Source organism: Phocoena phocoena, chromosome 2, assembly GCF_963924675.1.
Source record: "Phocoena phocoena chromosome 2, mPhoPho1.1, whole genome shotgun sequence".
NCBI classification, from domain to species: Eukaryota; Metazoa; Chordata; class Mammalia; order Artiodactyla; family Phocoenidae; genus Phocoena; species Phocoena phocoena.
Window position 1 is genome coordinate 52,771,196 of NC_089220.1, and position 17,604 is coordinate 52,788,799.

Below are 17,604 nucleotides of genomic sequence, written 5' to 3' on the forward strand. Positions count from 1 at the left end.
GGTAATAGGAAAGTATTAAAACAGTGGTATAAAAGGTATACCAAAGGACTACACACATTTAGAAATGAAAACTACATTATTGTAAATAACACAATGAAGATTAAGCAGAGATAAAGAAGAATTAGCTCAGAGAATTTATTCATGCAAAAACCTCAAGAAATGGTTGGAAGAGAGATTAAAAGACATGGAAAACAGAATAAAAAGGATTCTCAATTGAGAATAGAAAGAGAACAATACAGGTTTATTTGAAGAGCTAATGATGAGAATTTTCCAAAAATTTCCTAGATGACAGACACCAAAGTTTAATCAAGAGATTTAAGAAGCCCAGCAAATTCCAAACTATAAGTAAAAAGAAATCTATACCTAGAAACATTATATTGAAGCTGTAGAACATCAAAGCAAAAAGATTCTGAAAGTAGCTGGAGGAAAAAAAGATGTTCACTTCAAAGTATGAGACTTTGAGCTTACTTTTCTACAGCAATAATGGCCATCTGAAGACAATGGAATTATATCCTGTTGTGCTGAAAGAAAATAACTGCTAACCTATAATCCTGTGTACAAGGAAAATATCTTTTAAGAATGAGGTTAAAAGCCCAGAGATAAACCCATGCACATATGGTCACCTTGTCTTTGATAGAGGCAAGAATATACAGTGGAGAAAATACAGCCTCTTCAATAAGTGGTGCTGGGGAAACTGCACAGCTACATATAAAAGAATGAAATTAGAACACTCCCTAACACCATACACAAAAATAAACTCAAAATGGATTAAAGACCTAAATGTAAGGCCATACGCTATAAAACTCTTAGAGGAAAACATAGGCAGAATGCTCTATGACATAAATCACAGCAAGATCCTTTTTGACCCACCTACTAGAGAAATGGAAATAAAAACAAAAATAAACAAATGGGACCTAACTAAACTCAAAAGCTTCTGCACAGCAAAGGAAACCATAAACAAGACAAAAAGAGAACCCTCAGAATGGGAGAAAATATGTGCAAATGAAGCAACTGACAAAGGATTAATCTCCAAAATTTACAAGCAGCTCATGCAGCTCAATAACAAAAAAACAAACAACCCAATCCAAAAATGGGCAGAAGATCTAAATAGACATTTTTCCAAAGAAGATAGCCAACAAACACATGAAAGAATGTTCAACATCACTAATCATTAGAGAAATGCAAATCAAAACTACAATGAGGTATCACCTCACACCGGTCAGTTTGGCCATTATCAAAAAATCTACAAACAATAAATGCTGGAGAGAGTGTGGAGAAAAGGGAACACTCTTGCACTGCTGGTGGGAATGTAAATTGATACAGCCACTATGGAGAACAGTATGGAGGTTCCTTAAAAAACTAAAATTAGAACTACCATACGACCCAGCAATCCCACTACTGGGCATATACCCTGAGAAAACCATAATTCAAAAAGAGTCATGTACCACAATGTTCATTGCAGCTCTATTTACAATAGCCAGGACATGGAAGCAACCGAAGTGTCCATCAACAGATGAATGGATAAAGAAGATGTGGCACATACATACAATGGAATATTACTCAGCCACAAAAAGGAACGAAGTTGAGTTATTTGTAGTGAGGTGGATGGACCTAGAGTCTGTCATACTGGGTGAAGTCAGTCAGAAAGGGAAAAAGAAATACCGTATGGTAACCTATATATATGGAATCTAAAAAAAAAAAAAGGTCATGAAGAACCTACGGGCAAGACAGGAGTAACACACAGACCTACCAGGGAAAGGACTTGAGGACACGGGGAGGGGGAAGGGTAAGCTGGGACAAAGTTAGAGAGTGGCATGGACATATATACAGTACCAAACGTAAAATAGATAGCTAGTGGGAAGCAGCCGCATAGCACAGGGAGATCAGTTCGGTGCTTTGTGACCACCTAGAGGGGTGGGATAGGGAGGGTGGGAGGGAGGGAGATGCAAGAGGGAAGAGATATGGGGACATATGTATATGTATAACTGATTAACTTTGTTATAAAGCAGAAACTAACACACCATTGTAAAGCAATTATACTACACTGCAGATGTTAAAAAAAAAAAAAGAATGAGGCAAAATATATATTTTTTGAAAATCAACATCATAAAGTGTACTAAATTTAATTCAATATGATATACTTTAGGGGAAAGGAAAGTGTTCACAGATTTGGTAGGTCTGTGATGAAAGAAGGAATTAAGGGCAAATAAGCTAACATATATCTGGGTAATTTAAAAAATAGTGCAAGTATAAAGTATGATATTGTCCAATAAATTTTAAAAAAATGAGGGAATTAAAGTTCATGACTCAATAACATATGTCAGAACAGGAATAAAAGAAACAAAGTGTTCTAAGATTCTTATTTTGTCTAAGAGGATGGTAAAGGTATTAATTGATGTTTTGGGATAACTTAAGTAGGCATGTTGCATGCTTTAAGACAATCAATAAAATAATAGAAACAAAGCAGTTAAGTTCCCAACTAGTAGCAGGAAAAGGGTTAGAATAATGATATAATCCATTAATACAAAGAAAACAAAGAAAGAAAGATCACAAAGCAAACAGAAAGAATAAAATAACAGGAAACACTTGTACGCAAATATATCAATATATTAAACTGAAGTGATTAAAGTGCTAAGTACTCTGGGTAAAAGAAAAAGATTGTCTGACTTTTTTGAAAAAATAGAATATAACAGTGTGCTGTTTAAAAGAGGTGCTAGTAAAATATAAGGTTACTGAAAGTATAAAGGGATGGAAAAGACATAACATGTAAATATTAACTAAATGAAAGCCAAGGTAACTATATTAATATGAGACAAAATAGAGTTTTAAATATTAAAACATTAATAAAGGAGATAATTCACAAAGATAAAAGTTTCAAATCATCAATAACATAAAGCCGATTTAAATTTGTATGTAATGAATAGAATTGCCTCAATATATGTAGAGCAAAAAGGAGACAGGACTACAAGAAGAAAATTTTTAAAAGCTACTACCCTTTTAGAAGAGTTCAACACTTTCTTCTAAGTTAATCCAAGTAGAATAAATGGGGCAAAAAAAAACACCCTAACAACTATATAAATGATATGGACAACACAGTTATCAGACTTAACCCAATAGATCCACATCACATCCCCAAACTACAGACTACTCCTTCTTTGCAAGCACAAACAGGATAAAAATCGATCATACTCTGGGAGATAAAACAAGTTTTAACAAATTTCAGTTGATTTAATATATACGAATTGTTTTCTCTGAATATGATTCAGTTAAGCACAAAATCAGAACAAAGAAAAAATAAAACATAACCATATGTTTGGAAATAAAGAAGTACTTGGGAGCACAAATTCAACATGTCCACCAAACTCCAAACTACCCCTCCTTTCTTCCCTGTCTTCATCACTCATCCCCCTCTTGTCTAAGGCATCATTTATGGTCCCATGACATTGCCTTAGTTCAGGTCTTCTCTTTGAGTTTCCTTTCTTTGAGGTTCATGCTCCTCCTATCTGCCACAGTATGCCTTCTAAAAGATTGGTTTAATCATATAAAGGCTTTATTTAAAAATTTTTTAAAGACCCTCAGTACCAACAGGATAAAATTCAAACTCCATAACATGACATTCAAGGATCCTTGATAGAGCCTCTGCTTTTCTTTTCATCTTTATTTCTTCCCAAGCCTTCGTGCACCTTTTATGCATCAGTTATGCTATTCACTTATACTTCCCTAAACACCCTGTTCTCCCTGTCTCCTCCTTACCTTTGCACCTACTTACCCCTCTACCTGGTATGTCCTCTCTTACTATTCACCCACTTGACCATTTCCTATATATCCTGGGAGATACAATTCAAGTATCACATTCCTTGCCTGGTCAATCCTCATAGTGTTATTCACTTCTTCACTTTCTACCCTAGAATTGTTTTTTGTACTCAGTTTTTTAAATTAGCTATTTAAATGTCTGCCTATTGCGTTAGACCATAAACTACATGCAGATAGGATTTTTTTTCTTGTTCATTTCTTTTTCTATTCTTAGCACTTATATAAGGAGGGCTCAAAAATTGAATTTATGAATAAAATTAAAATTCTTATGGTAGCTTAAACATATTTGTTGAAAGAAGCAAAAGGGTCAGTCAATATGTTGGCTATGAGAAAGGAGAGCAATATTATAAAAAGTAGATGGAATGACATGTAAAGAATATCAGATGGCACATTTGGTGTGGTAGTCCTAAAACCTTTTAGCATCCTGAAGGAAGGGCTTCCAGGTAGAGTTGTACAGCTTTTATACTGCACAACTCAAGAGGGTGCCATACACATCTAGTCAAGTATGTGATATTGTTGCCCAGAGCAATCCTGAGCGCAAAAAATCCTGAGGGGTCCCACACAATTTCCTTGATCAAATGAACCATGTCATTAGAGCCCAGGAAATAATTGTTATTTATTATGACAGTTGGGAGTCATCATTAAGAAAAGGCCTGTATTTTGCATACCCTAATGAGAGAAATGTGTAACACCTTTTGGAAATCTTCCCATCAAAAACAAAAAGATTAGGTACCTAACGTAGCAAGTTTTGATTGTATGGGAAAAAAACTTACAATTAAGCCAAATAAATGAGCCATTGCAGTGGGCTGAAATCCATATCCACCTGTGGTATAATTTGCAAAGTTTGTTTAAGGTTTACGCATGAATATTATGACTTGCAGTCAAATTCTTTCTGACTGAATAATTTAGAAAATAAATTTATATACTTGTGTTACCCATTTTATTAAATAATTGATATCCAGAAGCCCAAGGACTGAGCCTCATATGGAATAATTAGAATTCACTGACTTGAACCAATGGCTTCGTCTGCTTCAGAACATCATTTGCTTGCTAACAGTATAAACCAAACATACTTACGACATTTTTTTCTGGGAAGCAACTAGAAAGAAAAAATAAACTCTGCTTAGTTTCACCTGCAAATGCTTTTTTTAAAGCAATGAGTCTTATTCATTGCCCACACTCAGGAATCACATTTCCCTACCCAAGCTGAAATTCCCAGGTCTAAATATGTTCTCCACCCACCTCTTAATATTCCTTCCCTGTTGCTAGATGTATTCTTGAAAATAGCTTCTCACAGTAAGAGTAGCCCCTGGCTTATTGCAAACCACATATTTTATCTGTTTTAATATCTCTTTTCTACAGATCCTCCTGCTGTGGAACCAGCATTTCTGGAAATCCGGCAAGGACAAGACCGCAGTGTCACTATGAGCTGCAGGGTCCTGAGAGCCTATCCAATACGGGTGCTGACCTATGAGTGGCGCTTGGGAAACAAATTATTACGGACGGGTCAATTTGACTCTCAAGAATACACAGAGTACCCGGTGAAGAGTCTTTCCAACGAAAACTATGGGGTTTATAATTGTAGCATCATAAATGAAGCTGGAGCAGGGAGATGCAGCTTTCTTGTTACAGGTAAGATGCTGAATATTTTGCATTTTTTTTTTTAGATCTTGGGAGCTTAGGCTTATGTCAATATAAGAATGAAAGCATTTTGCAGATCCATGGAGCATACCATGAACAGCTTGACTGTTCATATTTAGAGCTTCTACTCATTTATTTTCAAGGAAAGTCTATTTTAGTAGTTAAGATAGTTAATGTGCCTATAAAATTAGAAGTTTATGTGAATTCAAATAGAGTTGGTGATGAGGTTGGTTATGTTGAGTGTTTCAGTAATAAAGTGACAAACCTTAGCTAGCTTTATTTAGATCAAATTGCAAATATTAATACATGTTTTCTTTTGCAAGTTTTAAATCCCTTACAATCCAATACCTGTTCTGGTTTTAATAGTAGAGAGTGATTTCTTTCTTTTTCTTGTTTATTTATTTATTACCTCTTAATGTATGGTGAATCTTCATTTTGTCCCTGGCTTACCATAGGACCACAGATATTCAAAGGGAAATCAATATAGTTGTATCTGGTATATAATGAATTAGAGAGAATTATCATTTTTGATATCATTATCTTTTAATGTATTTAAGGAAATATGAAATCTGTATTAAATTATACATGTTTATTTAAATTATTTTGGTAATCTAAAGTAAATCTGTATAATTTTTGAGCTTGGGTTTAGGCATACATTAAAAGGATATACTCCTTTTCATTATTATTTTGTTCTAGATAAAATTAGTTGAAACGGTTATAGTGTTTATGCTACTAAAAGAAGAAACTGGACATTGTATGTTATCTGGAAAGCAATCATAAAAATCATGATTAAAATGTTTCAGAATTAATTAAATCTTGTTCATTGGTAATATAAATTCTTATTAATAAGTTCTTACTCATAAGAGAACTCTCTAATATGGGTTGCCTTGAGACATTTTTGCTTCCTGAAATGGGATATTAGGTGGATAAAATACAATTGACTAACCAAAGAATATGAAGACATCCTCTCTGCTGTATCTTGCCACCTCTTGGTTTTGCAATCCCTTTTATTAACATTCAGTTGAACTTAAGGTTTTTCTACTTTGATACTTAAAATGAACTATTAAAATGAAATTAAAAACCCCTAGGACAATTACTTACATGGTGATTTAATTTCTCTTCCTAGGAATATTTACAAGGGTAAGAGAATGTACTCTATTACTCTATGGGATAATTTAAATGGCATGATATACTTTCATTCCTTATTTATATGTTATTATCCCAAGCAATAAGAATCCTTCAAAGGCAATTGTTTTTCACATATTGGTACAAATGTAGCACTTTACTTTCTTTCATTAACCCTCCAAAATAAAAATACTCCATAAAATTAACTAAACCTCTTTCTTCAATCTTTTTGGCTTTATACCCATTCTGATTTTCTCTGGTGACACTGTTTTCTAACTTTGACTGGTTTAGACCATGCTGCCTCTGCAAGATTTTCATTTGTTCTCTATTATATGATCCAAATCCTATTTTTTGAACTAGAAGACAAGCTGAGACCAGAATAAACACTAGCTCCATTCTCCCATTCCAGATCCATGGGGTGCAGAAAGTAGATTTCAGTAGTTGCAGGAAGGAATAAACCTGTTGTGGTTGCCCCATAGGGGGAGAGGAAACAGCCCCGTGCATTAATTTGTTTCCAGTGTGCATTTTTCAATCTCCAGGTCAACCTCATTGTTTCAAGATCTCCACATAAAATCTAATAAAGTTTTTTTTTGTTTTTTTTTTTTGCGGTACGCGGGCCTCTCACTGTTGTGACCTCTCCCGTTGTGGAGCACAGGCTCCGGACGCGCAGGCCCAGCGGCCATGGCTCACGGGCCCAGCCGCTCCGCGGCCCATGGGATCCTCCCGGACAGGGGCACAAACCCGTGTCCCCTGCATTGGCAGGCGGATTCTCAACCACTGCACCACCAGGGAAGCCCCTAGTAAAGTTTTGAAGAAGAGAAAAAGAAATGATTGAATTCCAAATACAGTATAATTCAGGAAAATATATAAGGAAATCAATGATTCCATATAATCAGACATCTGGAAGAAGCTTTGAAAGGCTATTTACTTTTCTACTAAAACATACCAGAATTAGTAGTAATCCTTATCAATTTCCCATAATTCAAAACTCTTTGAAACTATGCAGAAGAGAACTAGAGAATATAATATATGCAAGGATTCATATATTTATTATGCATATGTTCTTTACCCACAAAGCAGATCTTTGAAGACAATTCTTTTCCCTTGAGGCCCAAATTAACTAAGAAACATTTAAATTTTCAAAGTTATAACTATTGTACCAAATTTAAGAATTTAAACTCTTCCACTTGCTTGTCCTAAATGTCCTGCAAGTGGACTTGATCTGACTGCACATCAAAACGTACAGAATTGAACTAAAAGGCAATGGCAGCCCTCAAGTCTGTATGTATTATAGCTCCCAGGAAAGCTCAAAAGTTCGGACATGTTTTCTTCATTTATATCATGAGTATACAATGTGTGTGGGTGTTTGGGGGTAGGAGAGTGGGGTTGTGTTTACCAAGAAGTCAGAGGGGCTGTGAGAATATTTTCCTGGAAAGGAAAAGAAGATAGTAAGCAAAGGTATTTTGGGAAGAGTGACCAACCTAGCTTGTTGTGCACTGTCCATATTAGAGAATATTAGCTATAATACTAAAAAATACTGTGTACTTTCATTTATCTTATTTACTAGTATTGTTATAGTGAAGTTAAGCCTAGTTTTTTTGTGTTTTAAACCTTTTTGAACTATGGCAGGAACCCAAACACCATTTATCATATTTTTCTGTGGGAGAGAATTTTTACAAGTTCTATAAATAAATGTGACATATTAATTTATTATAAGTCCACTTGTAAATGTGCAATTCCAAGTATATATGTATAAATACATAGAAAGAAGTATTTCTATATTAATAAATACTTTCGTACTGTTTAACAGATTACTCAACTGGAGCATGGATTTCAGTTTATCACAGGTTCAAATGTTCCAAATTAACATTTGGAAAAAATGTTTTTAAAGACTTCAAAACATCTAGGCACATTCATTACATTACAGATACAAGTGAATAACATGCTAGGTTAGATCCTAGCACACAGCTTGATCCAGAAAAGAAAACCAGTAAATCTGGGATAATGGAATAGATAGAGGATGGCCAAGAGTGAATGATTAAATGGAAGTAATCTTACTGAAAATTATTTTTTAATGGGAAAAGAATGAGGGTGAAAGAGTAGTTCAAGTTGAAAATATGTAGTGGGCTGAATAGTATCCCCCAAGAAGGTAAATCCATGTCCTAATCCCCAAACCCTGTGAATATCACTTTATGTGGCAATACATGATTAAGTTAAGGATTTTGAGAGAAGGAGCTTATCCTGGATCATGTAAGGTTAGTGAAAGATTTAATGTCCTTATGGTTGCATGATAGAGGGCCCTAGCATTTTGCTGGTTTTGGGCTGAAGGCCACTCTCATGTCTTAGAATATTTCTGCAGGTCCTAGAGATCACCTGTAATTCCTTGTCACATGTGCTTTTCCAACGTGGCTGCTTAATTCATCAAGCCATGAGGAAGAATCTCTAGCTCTAGTCTGTTAAGATGGAATCTTATATAACATAACCTAATTACTGAAGGAACATCTCATCACAGTTTTTTCCCACCCTCCATGGGAGAGAATTATACACAAAGACATTAATAACAGAGGTAGAAATCATTGGAGTCACCTTAGGTTCAGTCTGCCACATGTATCAACATCACCTGCTGCTAGGAGTACTTTTAAATACAACCTACATATGAAACTGTTTTATCTATGGCAATAGTTAAAGAAATTCCTCATAGTTTAATCCCTTTCAATAAACATGGCAAATAGGGTTTTACAAACAAAAATTTGCCTGTGACTGTTGCTTTCACCTCTAATTTGGAAGTATTTGTACTGGGATTGTGCATCCTCTACTTTTCTTTTGATATATTACAACATTCAGATTGACATTTTGGAACTACTCTTTTCTCCATATTCAGCACCAGCAGATCAGACACATAACCAAAATTAGACAGATCCTAGAGAACAAATAAAGCAAGAGTGAGACATTTTTATGAAAGGGAGCACATGCTATCACTCAGTGAATGTAAAGAAATTGAGGATGACTGAGAACTGTGATATGCCTAAGACAGGCTGTTGGATTACTCTAGCATTACTTAGTTCTAAAGAATGAAAAGGATGAAATAACAACCAAGTCAAATTTGACTCCAAATCACAATGTTTTATTCTTGTTTTCTAAAATCAGATTGAGTTATGTAGTAACCAGACAGAAAATGTATTTTATTCTCTGGTAATGCATACGTTTGTGCTATTCAGCTGGATACTTGTTTGTTATGAATGTCTAAACATGAACAGCATAACACTGTAGAAAAATCATTAGAACTATCAGAAGTAAGAGCAAATGAACTAATTGAAAAATATCTAATTAAAATTCCCTGTGATAGGGCTTCCCTGGTGGCACGGTGGTTGGGAGTCCACCTGCCGATGCAGGGGACACGGGTTCATGCCCCAGTCTGGGAAGATCCCACATGCCGCGGAGCGGCTAGGCCCGTGAGCCATGGCCGCTGAGCCTGCGCTTCCGGAGCCTGTGCTCCGCAATGTGAGAGGCCACAACAGTGAGAGGCCTGCGTACCGCAAAAAAAAAAAAAAAAATTCCCGGCAAAAAATTTCAATGTCAAATATTTTTCAGAGCCAAAATTCTGTTAAATTTATTAGAATTTTACTTATGATGATAACAGGTAGACTAATGGATCCCAGTGTTTCAGCCAGCGTTATGAATTACAGTTATGTTAAAACTATAGAGCAGAAAATGCATTATATGTCCTAACAACTCTTGATGTATTCTATGGTGTACGAAGTGATTCCACTTGTATTCTTTTCATTCAAACAATTCTGCTATGTGTGTAAAAGAAGCAATATCACCCTTGTATGAAAGATAAGCTAATAGAGGCTAAGGAAACCAAAAGTAAAATGTGTATCTTCTGACTGTAAATTCAAGCTCTTTTTGACACACCTCAGTAACTCTTTTATTAGTGGTTCTAAAGGAATTTTTGGATAATTAAGCTAGATAAAATGTAGATGAGTCCATGCTGAACCTAAAAAAGTAGAAATAAAAATGTAAATATTAATTAAGGAAGTTAATACTATCACTTAGCAAAAATTTTACCAAAATATTTACTTTAATATTGAATCTAATTTATACAATATTTTAGAGATGGAACAGAAAGGGCTGATTAGAGGAAGGCTTATAGGAGTTTGTGTTGATTCCATCCTAGTCCTTACCTGAAGACTTGGGATGCATAGATAAGGTGAAACTGTTGAGGCTTAGCGCACTCTTCTATATCAGGTTCAGAGCAGAAAAGTGACAGTAGAGTTCAAGCAGTGATGGAGAAAGCTAGAATTTTCAGCTTAGCAAAGTAGGATATACCTTCTTAAAATTCCGAACATCCTGCTGAGATATCAGAATGATTAAGCCTTAGGAGTCAGGGCCTTGCTTGAAAATAAAGACTTATTCTAGATACTCCCAAACAAAGGCTAACACCAAGCCCTGATAAGATTCATGGGGAGGTAGAATTTGGAAGTAGAGTTCCACCAATTTGTAAGAGCAAGTCTCTATGTTCTCCATACATCTCACCGTGATAAAATGTAAAAAGGCAGAATACAAAAATTTGAGGTGATGAGCAGGTAGCTGAATTACCTACTAGAATAAACATCGACACTCTTTAGAGGAAGAGAGCATAGTCCAGTTATCTATAATATATTATATAATATGTATTATACATTACAATGTAATAATGTAGTGATAATTACTAATAATGCTCAATAAATAATAAAAATTACCTGACATGCAAGGAAAATAGGAAAGTGTTACCCTTAGTCAAGAATAACAGTGGTCATGGGACTTCCCTGGTGGTGCAGTGGTTAAGAATCCTCCTGCCAATGCAGGGGACATGGGTTCAAGCCCTGGTCTGGGAAGATCCCACGTGCCGCAGAGCAGCTAAGCCCACGCACCACAACTACTGAGCCTGCGCTCTAGAGCCCGAGAGCCACAATTACTGAGCTCGTGTGCCACAACTACTGAAGCCCATAAGCCTAGAGCCCATGTTCCACAAAAAGAGAAGCCACCGAAATGAGAAGCCCATGCACTGCAACGAAGAGTAACCCCTGCTCACTGCAACTAGAGAAAGCCCATGTGCAACAAAAAATACCTAATGCAGGCAAAAATAAATAATATAAATTTAAAAAATAAACTAAAAAAAAGAGAGAATAACAGTGGTCTTTTAAAAACTAACCCTGAGATGGCCCAGATGTTGGATATAACACAGCCTAGCTATTATAATAATTTCAAAGTATTAAAGGAAAATATGTTCAAAGATTTAAAGATAAATGCATTTTTGAGCAAATGCATAAGAATTTCAGCAGCGGGAAAAAATCCTTTAAAAAATAACCAAATGCAAATACTATAACTAAAACGGTATAATAACTGGAATGAAAAAATTACCTCAATGGAATGAACAACATATTGGAAAAGGTAGAAGGGTCAGTGAAATTGAAGACAAATTGAAAGAGCTGAGACAATCTGCTAGATAGAAAAAAGATTGAAGACTAAAGAAAATAGACCTAAGGACCTGGAGGATAATGAAAAATGGCCTAAAATAATTGCAATTGAATTTCCAGACGTTCTAGAAAAGAATGAGAATGGGACCAAAAAAGAAAAAAAAGTTTTTCAAACCCACAGATCCAATCATAAAATGGAACACAAACCAAGAAAAAATACAAATAAAACCACACCTAGGCACATCATAATCCAATTGCAGAAAACCAAAGACAGAAAGTTTTCAAAGCAGCCAGAATAAAAATGATATTGTGATGATATGCATGACAGTTACCTTCTCATTAGAAGCAATGTGAGCTAGAAGACAATGACACATCTTTAAATCTTTAAGCATCTTTAAAATACTGTCAGTTAATAATTTTATTTCCAGTGAAAATGTGCTTTAAAATAGGGTCAAACAAATATATTTTTCTGGAAAATGAAAGCTGGAGAATTAGTAGTCAGTAAAACTGTACTACAAAATATGCCAAAACATATTCTTCATATTGAAGGGAAAAGTTATCAGTGGAAACCAGGATCTACATAAAGAAATAAAGAATCTTTTCTCCTATGTTTTCTTCTGTGAGTTTTGTTTTCAGCTCTTATATTCAAATCTTTAACCCATTATGAGTTAAATTTTGTGTATGGTAAAAGACACGTGTCGAATTTCATTGTCTTAAATGTGGATATCTAGTTTTTTCAACATCATTTTTTAAAGAGACTATCCTTTCTCCGTTGTATATTCTCGGTACCTTTGAAGAAGATCAGTTGACCATATATGAGTGAGTTTATTTCTGGGCTCTTAACATACACACCTACACACCCACACATGAACACAAAGAAACTTTTGGAGGTGATGGATATATTTATTACCTAGATTGTGGTGATAGTAACAGGGAGGTATACGTATGTCTAAATTTACCAAATTGTATTATATTAATTATATTCACTTTTTTTGTATACCAATTATACCTCAATAAACATGGGGAAAAAATGGAATGAAGATGATCAGATCCAGTAAATAGGTGGGTAAAGATAAATTTTTTTATAATTTCCCTAATAAACAGCTGTACAAACAATGGTCAGCAAATTACAGCTTGGGGACCAGCCAACAGTTTTTATAGATAAAGGTTAATTGCAACATAGCTTTCTTCACTTGCTTATGTATTGTTTATGGCTCCATTCATGCTACAACAGGAGAGGTGAGTAGTTGTAACAGCAACCATATGGCTCATAAACCTAAAATATTGGGTTGACCCAAAAGTTCATTCAGATTTTTCCATAAGATGTTACTGAAAAACCCAAACGAACTTTTGGGCCAACCCAATATTTACATCTAGCCCTTTGAGGAAAAGTCTCTCAATCCTTGGTTTGAAGCAAAAATAATAACATTATATGTTAGGGTTTATAACATATCACGAACCAAAATGTTACAGCAATAACACAAATGATGGGATTAATTTGAGTTGTATTTTTCTAAATTTATAACATTTGTGAAGTAGGAACTGAGAAGCAAATAGGGACCTCAGAGAAGCATGAAATGTGAAGTGTGATATATTAAGTGACACAATATTGACTCTAAATAGAATAAGTTAAAGTTGCATAGTTTTGGCCATACAGAAACTTCTAAAAAGTTTTTTTAAAAAGTGGTGCATTGCTGCAATGAACATTGTGGTACATGTCTCTTTTTGAATTATGGTTTTCTCAGGGTATATGCCCAGTAGTGGGATTGCTGGGTCGTATGGTAGTTCTATTTTTAGTTTTTTAAGGAACCCCCATACTGTTCTCCATAGTGGCTGTATCAATTTACATTCCCACCAACAGTGCAAGAGGATTCCCTCTTCTCCACACCCTCTCCAGCATTTATTGTTTGTGGATTTTTGGATGATGGCAGCACTATTTACAATCGCCAGGACATGGAAACAACCTAAGTGTCCATTGACAGATGAATGGATAAAGAAGATGTGGCACATATATACAATGGAATATTACTCAGCCATAAAAAGAAACAAAATTGAGTTATTTGTAGTGAGGTGGATGGACCTAGAGTCTGTCATACACAGTGAAGTAAGTCAGAAAGAGAAAAACAAATACCGTATCCTAACACATGTATATGGAATCTAAAAAAAAAAAACTGGTTATGAAGAACCTAGGGGCAGGTTGGGTATAATGACACAGACCTACTAGAGAATGGACTTGAGGACATGGGGAGCGGGAAGGGTAAGCTGGGACAAAGTGAGAGAGTGGCATGGACTTATATATACTACCAAATGTAAAATAGATAGCTAGTGGGAAGCAGCCACATAGCACAGGGAGATCAGCTCAGTGCTTTGTGACTGCCTAGAGGGGTGGGATATGGAGGGTGGGAGAGAGGAAGACACAAGAGGGAAGAGATCTGGGGATATCTATATTTGTATAGCTGATTCACTTTGTTATAAAGCAGAAACTAACACACCACTGTAAAGCAAGTATACTCCAATAAAGATGCTTAAATAAATATCAAAAAAAAAAAGTGGTGCATTGAAGAAGCTAAAATACATTCGAATTTACTCGAAATATCAGAGGAAAAGATAACAAGTGAACAACAACAACAAAAACACTGAAGGGACAATGAAAACAATGAGCAAGATGATAGACTTTAACCCAATTATATTAATAATGACATGAAATGTAAATGAACTTAACACTTCAGTTGTCAGAAATCATTGGACTGGATTTTTTTTTTTTTTTTTTTTTTTTTGCAGTACGTGGGCCTCTCACTTTTGTGGCCTCTCCCGTTGCTGAGCACAGGCTCCAGACGCGCAGGCTCAGCGGCCATGGTTCATGGGCCTAGCCGCTCTGCTGCATGTGGGTTCTTCCTGGACCGGGGCACGAACCTGTGTCCCCTGCATTGGCAGGCAGACTCTCAACCACTGCACCACCAGGGAAGCCCTGGACTGGATTTTTAGAAAAACAACAAAAAGCAAGCTATCTACAAGATAGACACTGCAATCTACAAGAAACACATGTTAAATACAAAGACACAAAGAAGCTGAAAGGACAGGATGGAGCAATACATAACATGCAAAGAGCACATAAGAAAGCTGACATGACTATATTATTGCTAGACAAAATAGACTTCAAGACAAAATTGTAAGAGTTAAAGAGGGACGTTTAATAATAGTAAAAGAGGAATTTACAGGGAAGGTTATACAGATATAAATATGTGTGCACCTAATAATAGAGCTTCAAAATTCATAAAGAAGTGCCAGGAGGAATAATCTACTCATAATTACACTAGGTTTTAACATCCATCTATGAATAATTTATAGAATATGTACCCAGAAAATCACTAATGTTTTAGAAGGTCTGAACCATACTACAAGCAAACTAAATTAATTGATATTTGTAGATTATCATACCCAAAGTTGTAAACTACATATTGTTACATGTGCACATGGAATACTCACCAAGATAATGTGCTGATCAAACATTTTCCTTCTAAAATTGGGAGCAAAGCAAAAATACCCACTCTCATTAGTCACAAATATTGTACTGCAGGTCCTTACCACTACAATAACACAAGGAAAGTAAATAACATGCATAAATATCAGAAAGAAAGAAACAAAATTATTTCTAGTCACAGATTATGTCGTTGTTTTTGAAGACAATGCTAAAGTATATATGAGAAAATATACTTGAATTAAGATAATTTAGCAAGAGCATAGGGTATGAAATTAGTATGTAAAATCAATCATATTTCTGTATAATAGCTACAAAAATTTGAAACTGAAGGGTAAAAAATACCATTTCCAGATCAAAGTGTAACTAAATTTGATAAAATATGCACAAGACGTACACTGAAAAACATTAAAAAATTGCTGAGGGATATGAACCAAAATAAATAGAGAAATATACCAAGTTCGTATTTTGGAAGAATCAATATTGGTTTCATACTTATTGTCTCCGAATTGATCTACAGATTCACTGCAATCCCAACAAAATACCCAGCATGGTTGTTTTTAGTTTTGTTTCTATAGAAATTGAAGATCTGACTCTAGATTTTATTTGGAAAGCTAAGGCTTAACAATAGCTAGACCTATGTGCAAGGGGAAAAAGAACAAAGTTGGAGGACTCACACTACCCTGTTCCAAGTCTTACTGTAAAGTCACAGTAATCAAGATAGTGTGGTTTTTGTATAAATATAAACACATGGTTCATTGAAACAGGATAAAAGATCCAGGAATAGACCTCTAAGGTCACAGAGATGATACCCATATGGTCAAATGAGTTTTTCAAAGTCACCAGCATAATCCATTAAGAAATGATAGTCTTCTGAATAAATTGTGCTAGAACAACTGGATATTCATATTAAAAAAATAAACCTTAAATAATACCTCACATTAACCACAAGATTAATTTAAAATTGATTGTAGATGTAAATATAAAAAACTAAAATTGTAAAATTCTAGGAGAAAACTCAGGAGAAAATCTAGGCAAATTTGGAATAGAAAGTAAACCCCAAAAATCACCAGTCATTTAAAACTAATACAAATAATAATAATACAAGCATAATTAAAACTGCAGTCTTCCTGCTCCTCAAAAGACCTCATTAAAAAAGGAAAAAGCTTCCACATGTAAGCAATATCATATGACATTTGTCTTTCTCTATCTGACTTACTTCACTCAGTATGACAATCTCTAGGTCTATCCATGTTGCTGCAAATAGCATTATTTTGTCCTTTTGTATGGCTGAGTAATATTCTACTGTATATATGTACTACTGTATAGCATAGGGAACTCAATACTCTAATGACCTATGTGGGAAAAAAATCTTAAACAGAGTGGATATATGTATGTGTATCACTGATTCACTTTGCTGTACACCTGAAACTAATACAACATTGTAAATCAACTACACTCCAGTAAAATTTTTTTTTTTAAATTATTGGTCTAAAGAAACAAAAAAAAAAAAAAAAAAGGGAAAAAGGAAAAAGCAAGCCACAGGCTGGAAAAAGAATTTGAAATACATGTTTGTGACAAAGTGTTTGTATCCAGAGTATATAATTCTTAAAATTCAATAATAAGACAAATGGTCCAAATAAAATTGGTAAGAGACTTGAATATATATTGCACAAAATAGCATACAATTGACCAGTATTTATATTAAAACTGGTAGCCGTCCTTTGTTATCAGAGAAATGAAATTTAAAACACAACGAGTTAGAACTACACACACATTATCATGACAAAAGTTAAAAAGGCTGACAACAGCAAATGTAGGTGAGGATATATAGTCACTGAAATTATCACACATTCTTGCTGGGAGTGTAGAATGGGATTTCTGTTTTGAAAATGGCTTGTAAGTCTCTCAAAAACTTAAATATTTACTTACCAAATGATCCAGCAATTCCACTCCTAGATGATTATTCAACAGAAATGAAAATGTATATCTATACAGAGATTTATACACAAACTTTAATAGCAACTTTATTTGTAATAGTGTCTGACTAGAAACAACCCAAATATTCATCAACAGGTGGCTGAATAA

The 17,604-nt window shown here is 34.8% G+C and overlaps 1 protein-coding gene across 1 annotated transcript in view; it reads left to right on the forward strand.

Moving 5' to 3' along the window:
- The window catches only part of MDGA2 (MAM domain containing glycosylphosphatidylinositol anchor 2), an 841,090-nt gene that overhangs the window by 720,303 nt on the left and 103,183 nt on the right, over window positions 1-17,604 (forward strand). The window contains exon 11 of the mRNA XM_065871677.1: window positions 5,176-5,445. Within this exon, the coding sequence (XP_065727749.1) occupies window positions 5,176-5,445 (270 nt within the window). The remainder of the gene's footprint in view (window positions 1-5,175; window positions 5,446-17,604) is intronic.